Here is a 27,529-nt window from a genome sequence, read left to right as displayed (position 1 = left end):
CAGGGATTCAAGTTGCTGAGGGTGGCTGGAGATCCAGTCCTAGATAATCCTATTCTTTCCAGTAATCTCAAGTAATATCAGAAAAAAGAATAAGGAAAAAACTGAATCATGAGAGGGAGGAGAAGCAAAGGGCAAATTTCAAAAGGTCTGCCCACCGTGCGCATAAAAGAAATAGTACAGTGGCCAGAATTAAACAGTGTACTGTAACTTTCCAGAGCTCACAAGAAAAGTATGTAAGGACACATGGTGAGGGATGACTTCTATAGCAGAGACAACCTGGATGAAGCTGACTTCATGTAACCCATCTGGAAAAGTTGTTTGGGCTGTACTGAGTACTAGGCAAGCACACTGTGCTTAAGAACAGTGCTCTTTTAATAATTAAATTTTACAACAACGTGAATGACTGCATACTCATCTCAGAGGTACCTAAGAATCTAGAAGGATACTGGCATATATTGGAAAGTGCAGTTTCTTTCTCTAGATCCACACTCCGGAGGCAGACATTTGGGTCATGCTCTCAGCCAGGTTGAGAGAAGCACGTGTCTGTCTGTCTGTCTATCTGTACTGGGAGCCAAAAGCTCTAAAAGGATTCCTTCAGCGGTTCCTAGTACAGTTGCCAAGGAACAGATGGGATGGCTTTACCTTTGAAACAATAAGCCCTGTCTACCGTGCTGCTGGCTGGGAAACGAGCCACCTGCAAGGCGGACCCTTCGTGTGTTAGGGTTACTGGAGGGAACAGACCTTCCGTCTCAGACCACATACAGATGTACAGTTACGATGTCCCTTCCTTCTACACCCACGCCCAACAGCTGATGCATAGTACAAGTTGGAACCCCACTCCTGCAAGCGCCATCAGTCCAATTCTGGGTAATACAGGAAAAACCATTTCCAGAAAGGCTGTCTTCTGAAATACCTTTTCAGGAAAATTAAATACATGGAAACAAAGCAAGGTCACGATTACAGTTTGTAAAAATAAAATAATCTTTTCCGAGTTCTTTTTTTTTTGGCCATGCTGCACGGCTTGTGGGATCTTAGTTCCCTGACCACGGACCGAACCCAGGGCCACGGCAGTGAGAGCGGCAAGTCCTAACCACTGGATGCTTAAGAGATGGACCGCCAGGGAACTCCCCAAGTTCATTTATAAAGAGAACCGAGATCAATTACTCAGCCATTAAAAGGAATGAAATTGGGTCATTTGTAGAAATGTGGATGGATCTAGAGTCTGTCATACAGAGTGAAGTAAGCCAAAAAGAGAAAAAGAAATATTGTATATTAACACATATATGTGGAATCTAGAAAAATGGTACAGATGAAACTATCTGTAGAGCAGAAATGTAGACGTAGAGAACAGACATGTGCACACAGTGGGAGAAGGGGAGGGTGGCACGAATTGGGAGATTAGGTTTGGCATAAATACACTACCATGTGTAAAATATAGCTAGTGGGAACCTGCTGTATAGCGCAGGGAGCTCAGCTCGGTGCTCTGTGACGACCTAGATGGGTGGGATTGGTGGGAGTGGGAGGGAGGTCCAAGAGGGAGGGGATATAGGTATCCATATAGCTGATTCACTTCATTGTACAGCAGAAACTAACACAACACTGTAAAGCAATTTTACTCCAATTAAAAGAAAAAAAAAGTAAATAAATTTTAAAAAATAATAAAGAGAACCGAGATCAATTTAAAACTGGCAAGGGTTTTTTTTTTTCCCTGCGAGTCAGCTGTATTCTTTACTGATTCTTATTTTTGATAGGTAATCCCTTTTATGGCCTAGATATATATATATATATATATATATATATATATATATATATATATATATATATACTCTCACAAATGCCTTTAAAGGCTTTAAAACACATGTCCCTGTGCTCAGGATAGTGAAGAAATGAAAGCAAGTCCTCAATCAAGCATTTTGGTCTCATATTTATTGTGTGATTTCTAAATTCCATCCCCCTGAACAGGCCTAATGTAGACAGAAGCCAAATATGAATCATTTTTCCCTTACTATTTTTGCCCAAACACCTTTTCTGTTGCAACCCAGGCACCATTAAACCACGAATGGAAACCTGCATTTATGCCGCAGAAACTGCTTGGACCCTTACAGTTCACATGGAAATCTTAGATATGACTTCTTTTTCGAAGAAGAAAATGCACTTTTAATATTACACAGTTTTGAGGCGTATTTTACATATCCAGAGTAACCCCCAGGTATCTGAATTTATACCTAAATTCTGTGACCTACAATATAAATTCGCATGTTCCTAAAATACTGCTGCTTTCTGGAATAGAAATGGAACTCCAGGCAAGCCATGGCCCTGACTGGTCGTGATGGGACGTGGTGGATCCCAATGCCATGTTCCAGGACATGGTCCCAGCTTGGAGCCTCGTGCCTTCAGATGTCAATTACAGCTACAGATTTGATACCTTTATGTTTCCTCTCCTTAGTTTTCTTTTTTGCAAATATCCATTCAAATGAAAAGCAAAAGTTCAACAAAGTCTCAGCTGAGATCTGAGTCAGATGGATGGTGAAATCACTTCAGCTCACCGAACTAAATATCAATAAACCAGTGTCCATTCGGCTCAGCTCTTTATCCTACACTGGAGATTCACAGAGTCTGAATCTAGAAGTGTGGCATAAGAAGGGCCTACGAATACCCCAACATCCCTCCCTGCCCTCACATCTTGTCCCCTCTGAACGAACAGATCTTCAGAGAGTGAGTTCTTTAAGTGAAAAGCAGATCGTCTCCAGGCTTCTTTCTCTTGGCCTGAATGGAGAAGGTGCGTTCATTTGTTTCTCACAGCCGTGCCCCACTCCCAAACCCAAACACACAGTCATGAGAGAAATGAAGGGAAAATCCAACGGACTGATCAAATTCAGCTGGAACCCTAATACCACACCAGTGACAACTGAGGAACAGCAGGGCCCGTCCTGGCAACAAACACTGAGACACGGAGAAACCGGACGGGCCGAATGTTTTGTTCCTATCAGGACCGCGAGTGTTTCTATGGAAACAGCTAGTTTGTGCACAGTACAGTTCCACTTTCTGGAACAAGTGCTCTTAGGTTAAAAATAAGGAGCCAGGCTTCCCTGGTGGCGCAGTGGTTGAGAGTCTGCCTGCCGATGCAGGGGACACGGGTTCGTGACCCGGTCCGGGAGGATCCCACATGCCGCGGAGCAGCTGGGCCCGTGAGCCATGGCCACTGAGCCTGCGTGTCCGGAGCCTGTGCTCCACAACGGGAGAGGCCACGACAGTGAGAGGCCCGCGTACCGCAAAATAAATAAATAAATAAACTAAAAATAAGGAGCCACCTGAGTCATCAGGATTGCTTCAAGAACACTAGCTCCTCCAAACTGGCTTTGAAAAATTCTCAAATTTTTAACCAATAATGTGAAAATATTCCTATCATAAGGTCTGCCTTGGGAATCCAAAGCCATGTTCCTAAAGGGAAAGGAATAAGCAGTTGTTTGGGTACATTTCACATGACCTAGAGTTGAAAACACAAAACTAGTCACCATGATAGTGGCGGTCTGGTCTAGAGAATTCTCTAGAAATCACACCACTGCTTGGAATTGTAAGTTCCACTTCCATAAACTTCCTTTAAATCTGAATGTACGTGAAACCCTCATTGTCCAGAACATTTACTGCATTTTGACGATTTCCCAACTCTGAGAAACAATCTCGAATCTAGATATACAAGGAAATACATAAGTGCATCAACTTCTCTCCACTTAGAAGTGGCAAAGCCCAGGAGCTTTTGCAGAGGGTAGGAAAGCTAAACTTCGCAGGATGGAATGATTTCAGAAATGGAATGATTTCAGATTGACATCTAAGGGTGGGGCAGCAGAAGGAAAAGACAGAACACTGAACGTGGCACTAAAATAATGAAAGCCTTGGAGTGGGAGAGAAGGGAAGGATGCGTTTTTCTGCGCTAACACTGCCGTTAGAAGTGATGCCTTCTCTTCCACGCACTGGTGGGTGAACGGGGGGGCATGATGCTTTCCTGCATGTGGGACACCCTTCTCCAATGATGCTTGTCATGGAGGTGGCCACGTGGAGAGTCCCTGGACAGAAACTCAAAGCCACTGTGCTCTGACTGTGGTCCTCATTACTCAGGTTTTGGAACATTAACGTTGGTTCTAGATTTAGTTCTTGGCAAAGACCTGCTTGCTGTTGCTCCCTTCCCAAGTCTACGCTGTTCTAATCATGTGTCTCATTTAGAGGCAATCTGAAAAAACACACAGAAAAGGCAACTGGAATAAAATCCCTGACCTGGTGCTGGGTGGCTATGTTCCTGACACCTGATGACCATGACCCTCCCTAACTGTCACATGTATACCAGGAGCGGGGATCGTAGGGTTGTCCTGACCACACTACAAGGGGTATTGAGTCTAGCGTCTTGCAAGATGTGGCTGGCACTTGTAGGACCACAGCTGAGTAGGTTACAAGTCGGGAACTCACTCACCTTCCAGTCAAGCCTTAACTGTAAGCAATTTCAGTGACTGGAGGCCAAATATGATTACCCCACGGGGACTGGAGCCAGGCACTGCCACCACATCAGGGGACCAGATCCAGACTGCCAAACACAGGGTGCCGTAATCAACGACTTGGCAACAACAAGAACGCTTCAAGGATGTTTGTTGTTGTTGTTGTTGTTGTTGTTTGGGTTTTTTTGCGGTACACGGGGCTCTCACTGTTGTGGCCTCTCCCGTTGTGGAGCACAGGCTCTGGACACGCAGGCTCAGCGGCCATGGCTCACGGGCCTAGCCGCTCCGCGGCATGTGGGATCCTCCCGGACTGGGGCACGAACCCGTGCCCCCTGCATCGGCAGGCGGACTCTCAACCACTGCGCCACCAGGGAAGCCCCTTCAAGGATGTTTTTAAGCAGGAGAAGGTACAAGGAAAGCACCGAACTGATTATCAAAAACTGAGATCCATCTTCTAAGTGGTCGACCATAAAGCGAGCCCCAGAGAACTCTCTCAGGGGCCGTTCTTCCCTGACCCCTAAGAAATTTGCCATTATACAACTTTCCGCCCTGATCCCTGCTCCCCCTGGACTGAGAAAGCCCTTCCTCAACATATGGGCAGCCGGAATTCCAGCATCCCTCAGGGCCCAGCTCCAAGGCCATTTTCTCCAACACCTAAGAACAGGACGCATCACAGGGGGTTCCAAGACCACAAGCCCTTTCCAATGACCGTGAAGGCCCAGGAAGCATAAGCCGAGCTTGGAATGATGATGTATGAGGTGACTGTGCCCTGCCTCCGTCAGATCCCTAAAGACATGCATGTCTAGATGCCCTTTCTCCTCTTAAGTTAAGGGGAAATATCCCACGGCTCACACCAGGACGAGGGTCTTGGGGAAGGGAGCCAGGAACACAGCAGTTGGCCCGGAGCTGACTGGGCCCCAGGACTCTGTCCACTCGCCCACTCGCAGGGGTGAAGGCCAAAGAGCAAGCGTGACCGAAGCAGACCCCGTTTACTCATTCAATAAATATGCACCAGGTACTCAGCTGCTGGAATTATAGCAATGACCTAAACAGACAAAAACCCCTGCCCCTCACGGGCTTCCCATTCTCGCAGGGAAAGACAGACGATAAAAAAGCAAACACATAAGTACAGAACAGGTTGGGTGATTACATTTGCTGGGAGAATCAGGGTGATGGGGGTGGGGATGGGAGTGCAAGTTTATTCAGGATCATCAGAGAAGCGTCTCTGACACAGTGACCAGAAGGAGAGCAGAGGCCACGTGACCATTTGAGGCCAAGCATTCCATTGCAGGCAGAGGAAACAGCGAGGGAGGGCAGAGGGCACTGTATTAGTTTCCTCTTGTTTCTGTAACAAATTACCACAAACGTGGTGGCTTAAAACAACACACACGTGATTACCTTGCAGTTCCAGATGTCAGACGTCAAAAATGGGCAAGCAGGGCTGGGATCCTCTGGAGGCTTCGGGAAGAAGCCATTTCGCAGCTGTTTCCAAGGGCTGCCCACATTCCTTGGCTCGAGGCCCTGCCACCCTCACATCTCCTTCTCTGCTTCTCCCTCTTATAGGGACCCTTGTGATTACACTGAGCCTCTCTAGATAATCCAGGGTCATCTCCCCATCTCGAGATCTCTAGCTTGAGGCCATGTGCAAAGTTCCTTCTGCCATGGAAGGCACAGAGTCACAGGTTTGGGGATTAGGCCATCTGGGGCAGCATTATTCTGCCAACTCCAAGCACTAAATCAGGAACGCGCCTGGACGGTGTGAGGCCTGGCATGCAGGAGGGCCAACGTGGCTGGACGAGGCTAACGCCCTGAGTCCGTGGAAGACCTGCTCCTGAGCCCTTGATGTCCACACACAGTAGGGATTTCGGAGCAAGATAAGAAGCTCAAGAGTAAGGTTTCTCGAAGGCAAAAAGAAACTCTGGGCCACCCACATCTTTGCTGTGGGGACCGTCCGGCGCATTGTGGGTTGTTTAGCAGCGTCCTTGGGCTCCCGCCCGGGATGCCAGCAATACCCTCTCTCCAGTCATGAGAACCAAAAACATCCCCCCGGGGCGGGGGGGGGGGGGGCGTGCAAAACCCACCCCCACCCCTTAGTGGATGATGGGATCTAACATGTTTTGAAAGGAGCACTTGTCTGAAAAAAAATTCAGACCTGGCAATTTAACTAACCAAAAGTCACACAAAATTATGCTCAACTGTACCATGAGTGCAAAAGTGCACCATTCTCAACGGGGAAAAAGCACGTGACAAGCGACAGAACATCTATGCCCATCACTCCAGAAAAATTTACAAAGAATCGTGGTATTTAACGATGAGGAGGAGATACAGAAATCAGGGCTCTCAACTGCCATTGGTGGCAGTGTAAAGTGTGTAAGTTACTTTGGAAGACGATTCACTGGTATCTATCCGAACTTTGAATGGACATGTCTTTAGACCCATACGTTTCCTTGCTATGTATCTGTCGAAGGAAACAGCCATCTCTGCAAGGCTGGGGACTATAAATAGATGTGCACCATTTGTGAAAAGGAAAAACTGGAATCATCTAGATGTCCATCCGTAGAGGATGGCTACGACCATTGTGAAAGCTATGCATCATATACTGTATTTAACTATATTGAGCTTCATTTATTTCAATGTTCAGGTAAAAACTGGAAGGTTTCATAGCAAATCATTAATGGTGAGAGGTAGGATTAGAGAGGAGGATAAGATGGGAGGTCTCCAGTGATTGCATCTTTGACAAAAACAATGTATTCATGTATTATTTATGTGTACACAGATGTACAAGCATATATGTGCATGTTTCTGAACCCTGTGTGTCTAACATATATGTACTGTGTGTGCTCACACACACACACACACACCCCAGATACCGCCTGGGGTATCCCCAGGCAGAACCACTGGCACCCTCACGTATTTCTGTTAGCTGTGGGGGAGTTTATCTCCCAAACAGGTTAAAGACTATATATATATATATATATATATTTTTTTTTTTTTTTTTTTGGTCGAGCTGCACGGCATGTGGGATGTTAGTTCCCTGACTAGGGACTGAATCCGGGCCCCTGCATTGGAAGCACGGAGTCTTAACCACTGGACCGCCAGGGAAGTCCCAAAGACCATATGTCTTTATGACATCACATAAACCACAGAATTTCTTCGCAATACCTGGAACAGGGCAGGTGCTGGGCAGAAGTAGAATCTCCCAGCCTTGCAGCAGCTTCTGTGCCCACTGCTGCGGGATGTGTGTGAAGCTCCTGGGGTCACCCATACAGATCTGCCCGGCTAAGACGGCACGATCCTCCAGCACAGGGCAGGGGCCCTCGGCCTCAGCACCAGTGACGTCTGGAAGACTCTCTTTTGGGGGCCGTCCTGTGCGCTGTAGTATGCTGAGCAGCATCCCTGGTCTCTACCCACTAGATGCCAGGAGCACCCACCCCAGAGCTGTGACAACTAACAACGTCTCTAGACATGGCCAGAAGTCCACCGGGGCCGGGTGTGAAGTCGGGCCGTCGCACCCCTCCCCCATTCCCCACCCCACAATTGGGAACCATTGTGCTAGTGGGAAAAGAACAAGGCAGTGCTTGTGTCAGCCAACCCAGGACCCCAGGACGTCTTTACAACGCATCTCTGATTTCTAAATGCGGCCAACGCAGCCCAGAAAGGCGTTTCTGAGAAGCCCCTACTGTCCCACAAAGGTTGAAGCGCTGGGGACAGGACCCTCCTCTGCAGCTGCATCGCATTTCCTAACAAGGTTCTGGTGACCTTGAAATACTCCTTCCATTTAGAAGATACTGATGAAGTGCAGTGTCCTCCCCTGCATAATTTTCTTAAATAATGGACTTTCAGCCCAAATGTATTATTTCGATATTTAAAAAGTTACTCACTCTGTACCGACATCATCTCTGGAAAACAAAGAAATCACTTGCTGTGGTTGGTAAATGTCACAGCAGAACAGTAACGATTATGTCAAGTGTAGCAACCGTCAATTTTCTGTAGTTTAATACAACACAGCAAATTCCGATACCCACACAGTGCAGCAGAAACATGCAGGAAGGAGCCGAGGAATATTGAGGAGAGACAAGAGCGGCTGACAAATGCCAGCCAGCGAGCTCCTGAGAAGGGATGCGTGAGGCCGGGGAAGCAGGCGCCGAGGGAAGCGGTCTGCGTGGAAGTGCAGTGCCCGCCTTGAGCGCATCAAGGACATCATGAAGAGCAAGAGCCGGGAGGACCGGGCAGAGGGGCTTTGGACAGAGGCCGCAGCAGCTCAAGCCGGCCCTCCAGCAGGCAGTCAGATGATCTGCTTCTGTTGCTATTTTTACATTTGCTAAAAAGGTAACAAAGCGGATTTCCAGACATCCCTGAATGATACACCATACTGAGCGGCCCGCCTATTTCGCTTCCAGAACCACGCCCTCCCCCTGCCCGCCCCCTGCATGACATTCGCTCCTCCTCCCCGCGCCCCCAGACAGCAGTTCGTATGTGACTAAAGAAAGGTTTTCGTGAAGCGTTCCATATTTTTTAAGAAGAATTAAAAAAAACAAAACTTTTTGAAAAAGATAGGCATCACAGCTTTCCGAAGCACATATTTTGAAATGATTTGGTTTTAAGACTCTTTCCAGAAGGCACAAAAGAGAGAAAGTCCCTAAAAAAAGAACATGAAAGCTAGGGCAGGGTCAGAATACTGAACACGGTGCACATGGGGAGAAAGGTGACAGGCTAAAGACACTGTGCCTGCGAGGTCGGCAGCCCACCTGGCAGTGCTGCCCATGAACCCTGGCTGAGACCGGGAGGGAGGGAGGGAGGGAGGGAGGGAAAGACACATTTTGAAAATGCACACACAAGGTCAAGTCCCGATTTTCAGAAGGCGGGTGATGGACAACACAGGTCAACAGAAGCGACTGAGCTTCAATTCTCTCCATCAAAATGATGTAGATTAGGTACCGCTATCACCCGTTGACCTAATCCTTTCTAAACTGTCTTTTAACCCAAGATACGTGGCTTTTTCTGTTAACCTATGGAATAAGCAGCCACATATTCAAAAACCAGGTTTGCTTAAGCTGGTCTGAAGGACTGATGCTCAGTCGGAAGGCAGGGAGGGGGTTCTGAACTACCTGAGAGGATAAGGAGAGCCGGAAAAGTCTCTGTTTTTATTAAATCCCGTCTTCATAACTGTTTGCAATATTGAGAGTTTCACATTTTAATGCACATGAAATTTTGTCACATGTATTCAGAAGCTACGCATAAATGAAGAACCTTAATTCTGTACTCTATCAGACACTGCTTTCTGATAAGAAGTGGATAAATCACACGCTGGAACTCCGCGAAACCACTTTCCACAGGAGAAAGGAAGTAAGCAGGAGGCAAGGTTTGAAAAAGGAGCTTCTTACCTCTTTCTGGCTTCCTCATACTGCCAGTTAAGCCTGACTCGGTCCACGAGCCTTGTTTTATCATCAAAGACGAACTTTGTGGAACAGAAGAAAGAAAGAAAATGGGGGAGACACATTAAAAACATATTTTCAAAATAGAAAATTCACTTAAACTTCCAGCAACAATGAAGAATATTTTAATTCGCCTTCCAATTTCCATTTTGCAAAGGTCTGGAAGGAAACACACCAAATTACAGCCGCCACCTCTGGTCAGTGGAGGTTGCGAGTGGGGCTGGGAACACTTTTGCTGTCCCAACACTGGTGGGGTTTTTTTTTTTTAAACCAGTGGAAATATATTCATCTATTGTGTGATTCCAAGCAACAACAACAAATTAAGTTTTAAAAGAAATAGGGAATTCCTCAAAGTTGATAGAAAAGCAAAAAAAAATCATCCCGCCTAGTGTAGTCTATGCTCTCACTCCTCAATCAACACAAAACAATGGTGTTCTCCTAAAAAGTCACAAAATTCGAAGAAGACGGACTAGCTGTGTGAGGTGTTGGCTACGGGACTCCTTCGACTGCCATGCAGCCCGTTAAAGAATCAAAGGTGAAAGGACGGAAGGAAGGCACGGAAAAGCCTGGGACTGGCCGCCTCGCCTCAGGAGTCAAGAGTTGAAATGAGGAGCTCTGATGCGATCACTAGTTGCACCTAAATATTTTCATACCAATTACACTGAAGCCAACAAATTCCCAAACAAAACAAACAAGACCTGTATGAGAGGTAACTGCAGCTCACCTTGGTTACTTCTTCCTTCCTTCCTGGAAATATATGACTCTAGTTTCAATAAATCGGCTCCATCTGTAGATCTGACCTTACTCGGCCATACCTTACGGCCACTACTAAGTCTTTATTTTTTTAAAAGACCTCGTGTCGACAAATATTTGGAAATATTCTGCTTGTATGACTGGCAATGAATTCACTGATACGAGTTTTGAGACAGGTCAATGGGGAATTTCCTTATATCTTTATCGCCCTGAATGGCAAGAAGAAATGCCTTATACGAGACCATAAGCACTCGCCAGTGAGAGGTGTCACGACTTTACACGTTTCAGCAGCCTCACCCAAGGCCTCTCTCCACAGTGTCCTCAACGTAAATGCATTTAGGCTGCAGCACCGCATCTGCAGAAACTCTCTACACTGGATATGAGCTACTTGTCACCTTGTCACCTTGTTCATTAGAGACCCCTAAAGCCGACTCATCAAGACAAATAAATGTCATTTCTTAAACATCTTCTCAATGCTATTTATGAACCTCTAAGCTCTGATTTTGCACTCTTCTGTGAGAATGAAATGGACATTTTAATAAAAAAAAAAGCCTACAGCCAAACGGATCCAACAGGTTCCTGCTTCATGGATCCTACATAGCCCTACAACATGTACCCCAACTGCTAAATTCCAACATTAGGCTTGTACTGCTTACAAATCTGTGCTTGCAAAGCCATGGGCTCCAAAAGCATGTTTGATTACATCAATGCCCATCCCACAAAACTAACTCAAAGTGATAACTACATGAGGTAGGCAGACGTCCAAGACGGCCCCCAATGGCCTTCACCTCCTGGGATTCATCCCATGTGAAATCCCTCCCCTTTGAGAGTGGGCTAGACCCATGACTTGATTCTAACCAAAAGAATACAACAAAGATGATGGGAAGTCATTTCTGTGATTAGATTACAAAAGACTGTGACTTCCTTCCTGCTGGAGACTCTCTTGGCTTCCACACTGTGACAAAGCAAGCTGCCGTGCTAGAGAGGTCTATATGGTAAGGAACAGAAGCCCTCAGTCCAATAACCTGTGAGAAACTGAATCCTGCCAACAATCATGTAAGCCTGAAAGTGGACCCTTCCCAGTCAAGCCTTCCCATGAGGCTGCAACCCTGGCTGACACCTTGACTGCAGTTTCTTGAGCGCCCCTGAAGCAGAGGACACAGCCCAGTTTCCTGATCCACAGTATAAATGTGAGATAATAAAAGTGTGCTGTTTTAAAATGCTAGGTTGGGGATGTTTTGTTATGCAGCAATAGCTAACTAATGCAGTTATAGCCTTTTGATATATTTTTCTATAACATGATGTAGTAGAAAACACAGAGGTTTAGGGATCAGAGACATTGATTCAAACCCAGACCTGCCTCTCCCTGGCTACATGACCTTAGGTAACCTGGCACCTTGACCCCCTCGTCTGTCAAAAGAAGATGGAAACCACTACGTAAATTGAGGTAACAGCCATGAAGCTGCCAGGGCCAGCCCCAGTAAACTCATAAACAATGATAATTTACTGCTGAAGTTATTATAGCTGTATAACCAGCCACTCCCCACCTGACATTTTTAGAAAGTCTTAGCTAAATCATTACAGAAACTTCGATCTTACCTGTTGCTCTCAAACTAGTTAAGAGTCTCTAAAAATTCTAATTCTAACCTTATGTTGAGCAGCAATGAATTATTCATGGAATTCAATAAGTATCATACTTTTTTCCTTCTCTCATGCCAAAATCTTTAGGCAAAAATGCCAGACATTTTTGACTTACAGATTCTTCTCTGTTTTAAACCAAGATACCTAGTCAAAAAATGTCCAAGTGTACTTTTGAGAACAATGAGGGGAACACAGCAAATAGGGCAGTTCAGGACATCCAAGACACAGAGGCATTATTTCCTATATTATACACCCCTGAAAGAGGCACTATTTGTCGACATTTTAAAATATCAGCTAATTATTTAAAATCCAGAGTTTTTTAGTCAATGGTTTTCCTTTCTTTTTGTTTCTTTTTATTTATTTAATTTTAGGAAGGCATTCTGCATTCCATTGATATTTCATCTTTACTTAGTAAGCCCTAAGAAAAAGAAGCCATCCAAACTGTTTTTCCATTTCTAACAAATAAATGTAAAACTTCACTCAATGCCATTACAACAGTAGTGTCTTTAAGTATTCACCACCCTGCTTCAAATGATGGTTGCCAATTTTGTTTTTGTGGCTAACTCCAGGCTTTACTAATTATCAAAAGGGGCATTATGAAATTCTTCCAAGTCCCAAACAAAATTAATTTCAATTCAATTCAATTTCCTGACATTCTCTTAGAAGAATAAGAAATAGCATCAAAGTATAAGCCAAGAGTGACACAGCCACAAAGCCTCTGAAAATCACTGGCCTAAGCCAGAGCTCAGCAAACTATGGCCCGAAGGCCAGATCCGGCCCACCACCTCTTTCTGTAAATAAAGTTTTATTGGAATTTTACTGGAACAAGCCCCATCCACCCATTCACATATGGCCAACGGCTGCTTCTGTACTATGACAACACAGCTGAGTAGCTATGGCAGAGACTGCATGGCCAGCAAAGCCTAAAACACTTATTATCTGGACCTTGGCAGAAAAAGTTAGCTGATCCATGCTCTAAAAAGTCATAGGTCTGCCAAGAAACATCTAGACTCAACTCTCAAAAGGATTCTGCCTTTTCTAAGAATGCGAATCACAAGGATAGAGGTAATAAGCCATTCAATTGCCTCCCAGGCCCCTGAACCTTCAAGATGGCTAGAAGTGGAAAACAGTATTCTTTCTTCAAACTTAATGGCACAAAAGCCAAAACATTTTTGAAGGGAAAGTGGAAAATTTAAAGAAATGGGTGACGGCCACACGAAAGCAGTCCTTTTCTCTCTGAGCACACTCAGTTCCTCCCCCTGCCCAGTGAGCGTACCTCGCCGATGACCTCAGTCTGAGACCCAGCATCGCAGAACTGGTGAGGTAAAGACTCGCCCAGCGCGCCCGCACTGGGAGGGAACTCTTGCAGAGGGTCGGTAAGAGAACAGCTATTCCTGAAGCCATCAGTCAGCTTGGCCAGGCTCTGAAACAGAATGAAACAAGAGACTTGAGCAGCGATGGCGATGCTTCTCTTCCCTTTCACAGCGGTCATTTCCTTCCTGTTCCGGGTGGGCAGCTTCATTACTGGAGAGCAGGCCGGCCCCAACTCCATTCTCACGAGATTCAAAAGAAATGTCGATCAGCACATGCACCTTTCATGAAACTCGTAGTAATTTAAATCAGACGGCAACTGAGTCCTCCTGGCAGCATGTGAATAATATAGAGAACTGTGGTACCACTTCTACGGTTTTTTAAACCTTTGTGTTTCCTAAAGAAAAAATAAGCATTCCCTCCAAAAAAGCCAAATTCAAAATAGAGAGTAGAAAGGCAGTTGCCAGGGGCTGGAGGGCTGGGGAAAATGGGGAGATGCTGGTCAAAGGGTACCAAGTCCCAGCTGTAAGGGGAATAAGTCCCTGGATCTCATGAACCTCATGTCCATAGCATGGTGAGTATAGTTAGCAATACTGTAGCGCATGTTTGCAAGTTGCTAAGAGAGTAGATCTTAAAAGTCCTCACCATGTAAAAACAAAGGTAACCGTGTGACGTGATGGATGTGTTAACAATTGTGTTAGTTATGTGTTAACTTATTGTGGTAATCATTGTGGTAATCATTTCACAATAGATGTGTATATCAAACCATCATGTACACCTTAAATTTATACAATTTTATTTGTCAAGTGTACCTCAACAGAGCAAAGGGGAGAGGGGAAAGTATTTCCATCCAAAATAGTCTATCAATAAATAAGTCCAACAGAGACGAATGCCGCCTTGAGGTCTTCAGTACCACACAGAAGGTGAAAACAGCTCCCAGACAATATTTACATATTCTTATAACCTGGCTTTTCAGTCACAATGCTACAGGGTCAAAAGTCATCTTATATGGATGTCAGTTTACCAAAAATTAGAGTAAGCATAAATTCTGGTACAGGGAACCCTTTTGGGTAAAAGTTAAAGAGAAATCAGATTTTCTAAGATTTTTTAAAAGACCTGTGAAAAGCAACTATACCCCCATAAAAAGAAATCTAAAAAAATAAGAGAAAAACATGAAAAACAATTTTTTAAATAAAAGACTTGTGAATGCATTCACATTCAGCAGATATTCCTGCAGACACTAGACGCCCACGCGCAGTGTACCCCAGGTAGCTGCCTCGGGATCTAGACAAAGGCGTCTTGGAATGGGCCAAGATTGCTACAGTCATATAACAAAGATGAAACAACTTATTTGATTTTACTAGATGAAGACATTGCCTATGCGTCTCCCTGGAGCATCTCAGAGAAGATGCTGGGGTCTGAAACTTCTTCCAGAAATTCTATCTCCAGCCTCCGTGGTGGGGAACCCACTCGAGGCAACTGGGTGGCTTGGCCAGCTCTGCACTCTCAGAAAGAACGGGGCAGGGACACCAGCTCCACGTCCCGGGCGAGGCCTCCGTGTCCCTGGGGTGAAGCACCACCTGCTTCACCCCAGGGTTTGGGCTTGGATCACATGGGTGATGTCCGCAGAGCACCTCGCCCAGTGCGGCACACAGAGGCCTTGGCAGACGGCCGCTGTTCTCCTTGCTACCAGGCCTCGGAGAAAATCTAACAACTGACCGTTTACCTCTCATGACCTGGAAATACAGGGCACCTGAAAATACAGATTTCTGGGTCCCAACCCCAGACAGTCTAATCCAGGAGACCTGGGGTAGGGTCTGGTAATCTGCAATTGAACGAGCAGCCTAGGGACACTCCAGCCTCACGCCCTTGACGTTAGGAAGCACTGCCGGGCAAGGCAGTCATGTGCGCACCTGTTGCACTCGGCCTACGAGTCTGAGCTTTGCTCCCATGTCCTTCTGTGTCTTACATGCTACAGAATCGAGACAAATGCCTCCCAGCACCAGGTGCTCACTCGGTGTGCTGAGCCGAAAAGAAAAGCCACAACAGAGAGCATCAGATGCATTCCGGCACTGAGCAGGAGCCCGGCATGGGCATCTGAAAAAACTCAGCTGTTTCTAAAAATAACAGAAACTGCAGGAGTTCAAGGGGCAAAAAAATAACGCAATATAAAGCTACAATGAAAAAAAGTCTGTCCTCACGGTGGAATACTATGCAGCCATATCCAGGAAGGAGGGAACTCTGAGTCCAGAGACGGGAAAAGGTACAGGGCATAGCGGTTAGGTGCGGAAGCTGCCGCGGGGCAGCAGGCACAGGCCCGGCTTTCTGCGAGGGCAGCTGGCCACGTGTTCACACTTTCAAGTGTCTGCAAGGGTGTACAAGAAGCTAATGAAAGCAGCTACAGGAGGTGAGAGAATGGGGTGACAGCAACTCTTACAACAGACGTTGAATTATTTTGATTATTTAACAATACAAATGTATCACCCATTGTTGTGGCCTTAATTGTGTCCCCCAACAAGATATGTTGAAGTCCTAACCCCCAGAACCTGGAATGTGTGCTTATTTGGAAGGAAGGCCTGCAGATGGAATCAAGTTAACATGAGGTCATGCTGGATTAGAGCAGGTTCTAATCCAATGATCGCTGTCCTTATAAGAAGAAAAAATTCATACACAGAGACACGGGAAACCACGTGATGACAAAGGCAGAGACTGGAGTGATACGTCTACAAGCCGAGGAACACCAAGGACTGCCAGCAGCCCCCAGGAGCTGGAAGAGGCAAGGAAGGAGCTTCCCCTAGAGCCTTCAGACAGAGCGTGGCCCTGCCGCACCTTGATATCAGACTTCTGTCCTCCAGACTCGGAGAGAATAAACTTGTGTTGTTCTAAGCCACCTGGTTTGTGGTTCTTTGTCATGGCAGCCCTAGGAAACTAATACGCATATTTTTAAATATTTATAAATATGTACACACACATATAAGAAGATATCATATATACATATATATCATACATACATGTATGTCTTTAAAATATGTGTGATTATATAATAAGTATATAATATATATATAGTAAATATATATATATATATATATATTTTTTAAATTATTAAATAAAGTTAAGAGATAAGCAGGTGGGCAGACAGACGGACGTGGGCTCTGAAGAGCACCCGGGCCTCTTACTTGCATCAGATCCCGCCTCTCCTTCTCGCCTGTACAAATGGCTTTCTTGATGGTCCTGAGCTCGCTCATTATAGCCTGAGCCTCATCCAGTTTGTAATTGGTGTGAGCACTTGACATCTTACGATCAATCCTGGTTCGAAAAGAAACATGAGTCATTCTATGCGAGATTACAACATTCTATTAAACAGTAACAACCCAAAACTTAAAAGCTTCAGAGAAAGGTGGGAAACAGTTAAAAACAATGTTTTGACAAAGAAAAACAAAGATCCCATAAGACCTTCCTTGTTCGTGGTGAACACCAGATGAGACTGCTGGTGGACGGCTCCCTTTGCTCCAAGAGCATCCTCTGCAGGTGAGGACGTTCCAGGCAGGGTTCCCGTGTTCTCTACTAATGCTCAGGCAACGAGTTCACTGGCTTAAAAATTTCCTGAAATTTTAAATTTCCCTCTCTGAGAGCAGGATCATGTCTTATTCGTTTATCCCCAGCATCTGGCTTAGTGGTCAAAAATGTCTATTAAATAAACATACAAATGAAATCTGTGTACAAGAAGAATATATGGGAAACAGCAAGAAGTAGTGAACTTTCAACAGGGACACCCTGTACAAAAGTTGGAAACTCTTATGGCTCCTCTATCTTCCTTTTATTCTGGTTCTAATTTATCACTCTCTCAATCTACTACTCCCCTTCTACTCAAACATCCATTCATCCTTCCTTCATGCTTCGCATTCAAGCTAACTTCCATCCATCCTTCCTTCCAGCCAGCCCACCCCGGGGCGCACAAGGCCTGGTTCTGGGTGGTGGAAGCAGAGCGCTGGCCGAGACTAGGCTTGGCTCCGGCCTACAAAGAGCAGGCAGCCTCCTGTAGCTCGTCCTTGGTCACATCTTCCATACCTAAGTCTTAAGCCTTGGAAGCCCGCGGGGCTGAAGAAGAGACTTTGGTCCAGAAACAGAATGAACTCCTTCTCTGGAAAGTCACCAGATCCACCATGACACAGATTCTAGCTCTAAACTGCTTCCCCCATGTTACCCGAAAATCCAGATGCTTAACGGCCAGCCCAAACGCCCTTGTGTTCCACTCACAAGAGCATCCTGGCATGCTGGTGAGTACAGGTGACACTCCAGCTCTACAGTGGGACCCTGGGCAAGACACTTCACCTCTTTAAACCTCAGTTTCCTCATGCCTCAGATGAGGACACTAAAACTGTCCCTCCCACTTAATGAGAAATGTAAGGAAAGGGCTTACTTAGCAGAGACCTGGCGTATAATGTCTGCACTGATTATTATTACCAGGATAATGCTCAGTCTACTTACTCATGGGAGAAAAAGTAAAAAATGCACCAACTCCGGTACTTTATTATCATTAACAAATTCCTGGCCACAAATGTCACAACTCACAGCAAAACTCAGCACCAGAGCTGATCTGAGCTATCAGCATCACTGGAATGAGAGAACAAGCAGGAAATCATTCCCTCCCTTTGGAATAGGGCTTCAGGGCTCAACAGCACCGCTATGATTGCCATCTGCAACAAACAATATTTATGAAACCTGGTCCCGAGTCCTCTTCCTTGGAGAGCGGATACAGATGCACTGGGGGACCCCACACATTGAATGGTGACACCCCTACATCCCAGCATGACCTGGCCATGTGTTTTTCCATTTCAGCTGTTCTATGGAGAACCAGGAGTCTCTAATGCAAGGCAGGAACAAAGGCCATCCATCTCCCAGCACTGCATCTGTCTAGGAAGTGGCCCAGCTTTTCTTGCAAAGAGAATCTAGACTCATTTATGTAATAATATCTCCTTATATCCATCTTCTGATAAAAGGCTTTCCAATACATCTCATTTAATGTCACAAACCACAACCCACATAGGTTGACGAAGTCTGTAGAAAAGGGTTACATCATTTCCATACAAAAAACCCAAGGCCAAAAAAGTGTGATTTCTCTGTAACAGTTAATGACCAATGCCTTTGCTAACCAGGCCTACTGGCTCCTCCAGAATGAGAAATACAGCAAATGGATTGTCACCTGACACTGACACCCACATAGAGAAATGAAACTCTACTGCACTGAACTAAATGTTTTCAATTCCTTAATCATCAGTGCTAATCAAATGGTCAGAGAGTATAGACACACAACCACTGCTAAGGCCGCGACGTAAGATGCTAACCACATCAGCTCCAGCTTCGTACTTAGGTGTTGTGAATTCCTTACAGCTTTTAGCAGCTACAGAGCCTAAGTGCAGCCATCAGTAAAGCCAGGCGCTGCGCCAGCTGCCTGTCAAGGCACCAGCATCTACAATGGGAATGGCCGCTACCTGGAGGAAAACAGGCCCCGATTCCCATCAGGGAGAGGGATCCGCAACCCTGTAATGCCTCGCATCGGCAGACACTGCAAAGCGCGTCGGAGAACGAAAGTTCAACTTTAAGGCCACGGACCCGGGCCCTGACCTCAGCTCCACCCAGGTGGCTCTGAGACCTCGAAAAGGAATGAAGATTGACCAAGAGCAGCTGTTTTCACTCTGTCCCGAGGGTGTCCTGGAGTGGTGAGCTGGAGTAAAGGGAGAACCCACACAGGGCTCGGAGACCCTCACCCCTGCTTCGGCAAGGCCGTCCCTTTGCTCCGTCTCAGACAGTCTGCTTCCACAGAAGGTGTCATTTGAGGGGAAGGAAAGGGGAAAAGATTCCACTGTTAAAAGGTGTGAAAGCTATTAGAGAAGATGATCTCAAAGTTCTAGGAATCTCTGAAACACTATTGTTTAAAAATAGTTACGTATTATTGTAGAATATATAATTATGTAAAAAGTTATTATTATATAAGTATAACCTTATATAGCCATATTTGATACAGTACATATTATTTGACTAAATCATATAATTATATCAATAGCATATTAAAATAGTTCAGTGTATCAAGCACCTACTACTAGGTGACAGAGTCTTGTTGCATGCTTTATGTCTGTCATCTCATTTAATCCCCTCAACAGTTTTATGAGATGAGCACAATCTTCTCAGACTTTAAAATGGAAAAATTGAGGCTCAGAGAGATTAAGTAGCCCAAGAGGACAAGCTGAGACCTGGCAGAGCCAAGGTTCAAACCTACACCTCCCAGGTGTCAAGCCCGAACTGGATCACCAGGTGCAGCGATGGCCCTTGCTACCCCTGGCTGCCCTCCTGCTCACAGTGGCCAAGATAGGGCCCACCTGCTTTATCATCTAGCAAAAACTTCAAAGGACAGGCACCCTCTTCCATCGCATCTGCAAAATTCACTTATTTGGGAGTTTTCTCCCTTTTTCCAAATTCCCTCTAAAACTTTGGTCAAATTCGGAGGATATACTCAATGATTTGGTACTTTCTAAAATATCAATATATTCCATTTCGTGAAGAAAATCATAACATCTGTGACTGCCAAAGAGCTTTTTCCTTTTTTAATTTTAATTAAGAGCTCAAAACAGTGCTTATACATCTCAAATAAGATGACGGAAAGTTGACAAGGGCTCAACAAAAGACGGCATTAGTAAGAATACAAGTTATCACGCAGTGCGACGTGATGTGCATGCTTCTGTCCCCCCAGCACCCACACGCTGGAATCCTAATGCCCAGGGTGACAGGATCAGGAGGCGGGGCCCTTGGGAGGTGATCAGGTCATGAGGGAGAAGCCCTCATGAATGGGATCAGTGCCCTTATGAAAGAGGCCCCAGGGAGCTCCCCTGCCCCTTCCGCCATGTGAGGACACGGCGAGAAGATGGCCATTCGTGAAGTGGGAAGCTGGCTCTCACCAGACACAGAACCTGACTGTGCTGGCGCCCTGATCTTGGACTTCCAGTCTCCAGAACTACGAGAAATGAATTTCTGTTGTTTATAAGCCGGCCGGTCTATGGCACTTTGTTACGCAGCCTGAATGGACTAAGACCCGGTGTAAAAAAAAAAAACCCAGGACACAGACCACACAGCCTTTACTTTTCACCCCTCAACATTCTGCAGCAGCTTTGGGAAGGTTAAGTGACTTGCTCAAGGTCACACAGCCAATAAGAGGCACAGTGAGCTTCACACTGAGGCCCCTCACACCACACTCATCCTCTTCTGTTGCTGGGCTAGCAATACATTCAGGGTCAAGGCCTCCAAACTCACATTGTGTCAAATCTGAGGGCCACCCACATAGCCAGTCAGATGTTGTCCCAAAGTAAACTGGTGCTCTTTACTGGCTGCCTTTGAAAGAAACGGTTAGAGAGAAAAGAAGGCACAGCTTCAAATGCTGACCACACACCGCTAAGAAAGCATCTTCAAGATGATTCTCATCAACCTCCCCCTCCCACTGCCCTCAAGTGTCCATATTTGTTGTTCAACTTAAGATGTCAAGAGAAGGGCTTCCCTGGTGGCGCAGTGGTTAAGAATCCGCCTGCCAATGCAGGGGACACGGGTTCAAGCCCTGGTCCAGGAAGATCCCACATGCCACCAAGCAACTAAGCCCGTGCGCCACAACTACTGAGCCTGCGCTCTAGAGCCCGCGAGCCACAACTACTGAGCCCGCACACCTACAGGCCGTGCTCCGCAACAAGAGAAGCCACTGCAATGAGAAGCCCACGCACTGCAACCAAAAGTAGCCCCTGCTCGCCGCAACTAGAGAAAGACTGCACGCAGCAACGAAGACCCAACGCAGCCAAAAATAAATATAAATTAATTAATTAAAAAAAAAAGATGTCAAGAGAACTGGTCTGACAAAAGTAAAACCAAATGGACTCTTAAACCCACATCTTGAAGAAAAGGGCTGCCAGGTCTCGAAAGATATTCCACGTTAATACCACACATTACAAGCCCCAAGAATGAGAAGTGTTGTTACAACTCTACCTTTTACATCACCAGCCCTGGCAGGGGGCCTTGAACGACCCTCACAAAGCTTCCGGCAGCTTTCTATCAGCAGCCGGTCCTGCGTGGAACGCCAGACCTGTCTCACGACGGGAACAACGCTCTTTTTGTTTCCGCCCCCATTTCTGTATGTTTTACTGTTATCTGAGGAGCGCTGGCCTTTTAGCATGGGCTGTAGCTTCTGTGCTACGGTAATGGGATACTGCTGGTCTAAGCCTGCGCTACCTGTGAACAATCCCGTTCTCTTCTGAAACCACTAAATCCCCTCGGACAGAAAATGCTAATTCCGAGGTCTAATGCTGCCTCGTGTGGTATCGAATGGTCCGCAGAGTGCAGTCACTCCCTCTTATTGCAGGAGACACACGGGCTTAACTTCATCACAGCATCCCAAAGCGGAAGAATGTCATCAAGCAATTAAAAGGCTCAAAGCAAAGAGGCTGACCCAGGGGCTAAGAACACACCTCACGGAAAGTGGGTACTGGCGCGTTTAACGAGCACCCCTTTCTGTGATCTGAACAGCAGTGATAGAAATAGGATTTCTTAAAACACAATATAACACAGTAAGAAGCAGAGAAGGAAACGCAAGAGGGCAGTTAATAAGAAGGCACCTGGGCCGATGCAGAGACCTCCCCGATGCTCGCAGCCCAGGCCCTGGCCCAGGGGGTCCCGGTGTCCCAAGAGCAGTGCCGCACGGCCCCCGGGCTGGTCCCCTCACCCCACCAAGCCCTGCCCTGCACCCGGAGCTGGCTGCATCCCGAGGACCGAGTATGGAACCAGGCCAAGTCCGCATCCTCGCACAGCGTGACACTAGGCGAGGACACAGATGACAAGAAAGAAACCACCGGGTCAGGCAGCAACTGGTGGTTCAAGGAAAACGAAGCCAGGTGTGGGGATAGAGGGTGGGAAGAGGGCTGCTTTTTAGATACAGTGGTGAGCAGGGACCTTGGCGAGATGTCATTTGTCCAGAGAACTATGGAAGGGAGGGGACAGGCACGAGAGACTTGGGGAGAGAGTTCCAGGCACAAGGAGCTGCGAGTTGCACTGCGGGCTGACGCAGGTGAGTGAGGGGGAGACTGGGGGAACGAGGTGAGGATGGGGGCCAACTCATCTGCAGTCTAGATCATATTCTAAGTGAGAGAGCCACCAGGGGCCACGCAGCAGAGACACTTTACAAGAACCCCATGGCTGGCGTGAGGACGAGCAGCCACCACGTCAGCACTTGGGGACGTTACAGGTGGCACGGCGGGAAGAAGCTCCGGTGGCACAGAAGCGTGGGAAACTCAGGGAGAAGTGATGTTAAACGAGCTTCCCGGTTGCAGGACACCTCACAGTCGAACAGGAGGAACATTCCAGACGCCCAGGAGGTCTAGCGTCACTAAAGAGGGAGCTCTCCCCCACCCATTGGCACATCCAGCACGTTCTTGGGCATCACCCATTTGGGAAGCTGTGGACATCCTCATTCTAGCTCCTCCCCCCTTGCCCCCGGGTGCTAGCCATGAGTTACATGAAGACAATTTTTCAAAACAAGCTTCAGAAACTTTGGGGCAGCGATACCCAGTAGCTCTCTCACTGGAAAAGTTTGATTTTTCTGAAGACTTTCATGACTTGTAAACGTTGCTCCTGTTTTCTGAAGACGTTTATAAAGGGCTTCAAGAGAAATGCAAATTACAACGACACTGAGACACTATCTCTCACCGATAAGACTGGTAGAAATGCAAAAGCGTGAGTGACAACACATTGTGCTGGCCACGTGGTTGGAACAGGAAGACGCATCTACTAGTGGTGGGAATGCAAAATGGCGCCACCCTCCCGAGGAGAATACGGCCAATGCCTTTACCCCGTGACCCAGCAAACCCACCTTCGGGAACTTATCCTGAAACCTCGTGTCTACACGTGCACAGCATTACGTGAAAAGCTGATGGGAAACATTACAAATGGATGTATCAGGCTGACAATGCCAGACCCCACTAATAATCTTCACACCACACAAAAAAAGAGACAACCAGAGAGTGTGCACCTCCTGACCAAAAGGAAAAGAAAATGAAACTGAACTTGAGTCAGATCAAGCCTCTCGGATTAATGACACCCGTTTACGTAAATAGCAGGGGACAGTGGAGCGTGTTAAGTGACGCCGTGCGCGTTCAAGCAGCAAAATCCAGTATCAGGGCAATTCTTTGGGACAAGCAAAGTAGCTTCTTCAACAAATAAGATGTCAGCAGGAAGAAAGGAAGGAAAAAAGAAAAAAGGAGAGGAGGGTAGAGATTAAGAGACACACTAATCAAACGTACGGTGTGGACCTTGTCAGAACCCGGACCCAAACAAACCAGGGAGATGGGAACACTTGCTGGAGAAAGGACAACATTAAGAGATTGCTACTAAGTGGCACAGGTATTATAGTTATGTTTTCAAAAGGAGTCCGTTACTTTAGGAGAGACATTTATGGATGAAATATGACTCTGGGATTTGCTTCAATAATGCGGTAAGAGCTTGGGCGATGAGGCTGTGTGACAGACAAAACAAGACTGGCCATTGTGTGGTTAGTTGTTGAAGCAGGGTGAGGGGTACAGAAAGGTTCCCTTATACCATTCTCTCTACTTTTGTGTATATTTGACATTTTCCATCATTAAAAGTTTATATACATTATACACACACACACACGTTCTATCATTAACCCAGAGAATGTGTTCACGGCCAGCTCCCATCTACAAAAATTAACATACATAGACTTAAAAAAAAATACAAAAGGTTCTTTTTTCCTCACTTGGACCCAAGCATAATGATGGATTTCCTTGCTAGCCAGGAAAGTTCACCAAGATAAACAAGTCGAGTTTAAAATGTTATAAGTAGCCAAACTCTCGGTGAGGTGCTCTGGAAAAAAATACAAGGGCTATTCTGGGAAGCAAGAACAGCAGAAAATTTTCTGGAGGAAAATCTAGGGTCTCTGCCTTAAATTGATGTTGGAAATAATATCTGAGAAGCCCATTTACATGTAACAGCTCACGTATTATCTGTGCTCAGACTTAGGATTTCACAGTAGGGGTAGGGTAATCACATTATCGATGCTTACCAGAGGTTTTCCAAATTTCTCAATAAATAATACCTGTCTGCATGATTTGATCCAAACACAAGAGCCAATCTGCAACACCAGATAAATAAAGAGGCTGTTTTCATCTCACACATGGCCTGTGTAACTCAGAGGAAGGTATCAGTCTACTTTTCACTGGCAAAGCGTTTTAAGCACGGCACAAGCACCCTTGTTTCCTCTCCTTCCCGTGAGCTCGTGTCACAGCATAGAGTGACCGACCATTCGCAGGGACAACACAGCAACCAACTAGAAGCTGCCTCGAGAGGCAGCTCTATCTGGAAAGCTGGGCTGGGTCCCCCAGGACCAAGGCCAGGTCCAGAACTTTCCCTCAGGCCACCCCTCAGCCTCCACTGGGGAGGGTGGGTATCCAGCAGTGAGGACCGTCCCCTTGGCAGGGGGCATGTTTCCCATCGCTAAGGATTCTTGCTAAGGAAAGCAGAAAGAAGATCAAACAGCACTGGCCCTTCTCTCTGCAAGTGCACAACTCATACTCCGCTCCGGCTGCAGGTGTAAAGTTATAACTCTTCCCAGGCCAGCTTCTGCTTCCCGTCCAATAAACCCGGAGCAACTGAGGCCGTCTTTTCCTAGTCTTAAAATTACCTTGACTACAAGAGATGAATTTACTTCCTAGCAATGCTAAGGGGAAGGGGTTTTCTCTGTCACCTGAGCCCTGACATCTTTTATTTCTGAGAGTGTTCAGTCTTAAGCTGACGTTGCAATATAACCATTGTCTTCACATAAAGAAATGGAGGTGGCCAGAGTGATGGAGGCCAAGCAGAGGAAAAGGCACTGGGCCCAGCAATCCTGCTACAGAAGCCAGGGCCAGTGGGGAAAGGTGCCGGCCGGGGCTCTCCTCTGAGGCTCGGGGATCCCATGTGACCTCAGTGTTCCTGAACCACCCTGAAACCCGATCACCTGCACCAGAGCTTCAGCGAGTGAGAGCTAAATTAACTGCATGAGGCCCAGCATGAAAAGTCACTATTATCTAGAGACGCTGGGAAGTCTTGATTCGCCCTGGTGAAGAGAGAAAGCTACAGTGTGGCCAAATGACAGAAGGAAATCAACCTCCAATTCAACTGGACAGTCCAAGCAACTTGTGAAGACCTGCCAAATTCAATGATTTGCTTCTGCTTTTTTCTGATCCAGCCCTGTAGCAGAAGTGACACAGGAAGGCACGGCCACGGTGCACAGAGAAGCACCCAGCAGGCAAGGGAGCATCTGGAGGCAGGCAGGGCTGCACGGCATAAAATCACAGAACAGGTATTGCTGCGCCGGGAAGCACCGCGGCAGATGGACAAAAAGAGTAACAAAACCAGTAGCCGATATTGAAAATGCACCTTGATTTGTTCAAGCAAAACTTCTTTAAAAAGCTGTACTGCTTGGGCGGCTGGGTCAACTGACCCGAGGGGACGGTCGAGCCGATTTAGGCCGCTCTCTGCCGCCTTGGAATCGCCGCCACCGTGGCCAGTCGGTCGCAGGGCACCCAGCAGCTGCTCCAGGCCGAGAAGCGGGCCGCCAAGGAGGTGGCCGAGGACCACAAGAAAAGAACCGGAGGCTGAAGCAGGCCAAGCAGCAGCCCAGGCTGGCAGTGAACAGTACCGCCTGCAGAGGGAGAAGGAGTTCAAGGCCGAGGGGGCCGCGGCTCTGGGATCCCACGGCAGTTGCAGCACTGAAGTGGAGGACCCCCAGGAGAAGATGACCATCCTCCAGACCTACTTCCGGCAGAACAGGGGTGAACTCCTGGATAACCTCTTGGCCCTTGACTGCGACATCCAGCCAGAAATCCACAAAAACTACCACAAAAACAGATAAAGGAAGAAAAAACCACCTGTTGTTGCATGGATTGGCATTTTCGATCCCTTCATGGAATATGAAGCTTTAGCAAGGCTTGAGTCGTAGTCTTGCGAAAAGTCATTAAATTGTTTCTGTATGTTATATAGTAGGTCCCCTCACTTTCTGCAGAACAGCAAATCTAGCTTCTTTGTACAAACTTAGGGCTTATTCAAAGATTTTTATCTTTTTAAAATTTATTTATTTATTTTTGGCTGTGTTCAGTCTTCGTTGCTGTGTGCAGGCTTTCTCTAGTTGTCGTGAGCGGGGACTACTCTTCATTGCGGTGCGCAGGCTTCTCATTGCGGTGGCTTCTCTTGCTGCGGAGCACAGGCTCTAGGCACGCAGGCTTCAGTAGTTGTGGCGCACGGGCTTCAGTAGTTGTGGCTCGCGGGCTCTAGAGCGCAGGCTCAGTAGCTGTGGCACGCGGGTTTAGTTGCTCCGCGGCATGTGGGATCTTCCCAGACCAGGGTTCGAACTTGTGTCCCCTGCACTGGCAGGTGGATTCTTAACCAGTGTGCCATCAGGGAAGTCCCAAGATTTTATCTTTTTACCTCATATTTCTTGGAATTTAATGGGTATACACTGTCTTTTTTCCTATGCCTTTTCGCTCAAGCAGCATATATATCAATACTGACTTTTTCTTTCTTAGATGTAGTTAAAAAAAAAATTTCTTAAGAAAGAAAGAGATGAATTTTTTTTCCCTAAATCTTTCTTGAAGGTCAGGGGCTTTATCTATGAAAAAGTAGTAAATAGTTATTTGTAACCTATGTGATGCAGCAGCCAGCCTTAAAATAGTCCTTTCCGGCTAAGAGTTAGAATAATGGATACTAGTATCATTGTTTGGGCTGCTTTTAGTTTCCCTTAATCAAAATTACTAGATGACAGTCCTACCATATAGCACAGGGAACTATATTCAATATCCTGTGATAAACCACAATGGAAAA

At 46.4% G+C, this 27,529-nt stretch overlaps 1 protein-coding gene and 1 pseudogene across 2 annotated transcripts in view; one reads left to right on the top strand and one right to left on the bottom strand.

Moving 5' to 3' along the window:
* The window catches only part of WWC3 (WWC family member 3), a 123,246-nt gene that overhangs the window by 34,578 nt on the left and 61,139 nt on the right, over positions 1-27,529 (bottom strand). The window contains exons 6-8 of the mRNA XM_079911473.1: positions 16,804-16,933; positions 13,593-13,739; positions 9,872-9,945 (exon numbers count right to left, since the gene is read on the bottom strand). Coding sequence (XP_079767599.1) covers positions 9,872-9,945; positions 13,593-13,739; positions 16,804-16,933 — 351 coding nt within the window. The remainder of the gene's footprint in view (positions 1-9,871; positions 9,946-13,592; positions 13,740-16,803; positions 16,934-27,529) is intronic.
* LOC307180928 (V-type proton ATPase subunit G 1-like) lies at positions 22,301-26,564 on the top strand (annotated as a pseudogene). Its single transcript has 2 exons — positions 22,301-22,551; positions 26,221-26,564. The product of its transcript is annotated as a V-type proton ATPase subunit G 1-like (transcript).

Source organism: Stenella coeruleoalba, assembly GCF_951394435.1.
Source record: "Stenella coeruleoalba genome assembly, chromosome: X".
NCBI lineage: Eukaryota > Metazoa > Chordata > Mammalia > Artiodactyla > Delphinidae > Stenella > Stenella coeruleoalba.
This window is presented reverse-complemented; position numbering and strand designations above follow the sequence as displayed.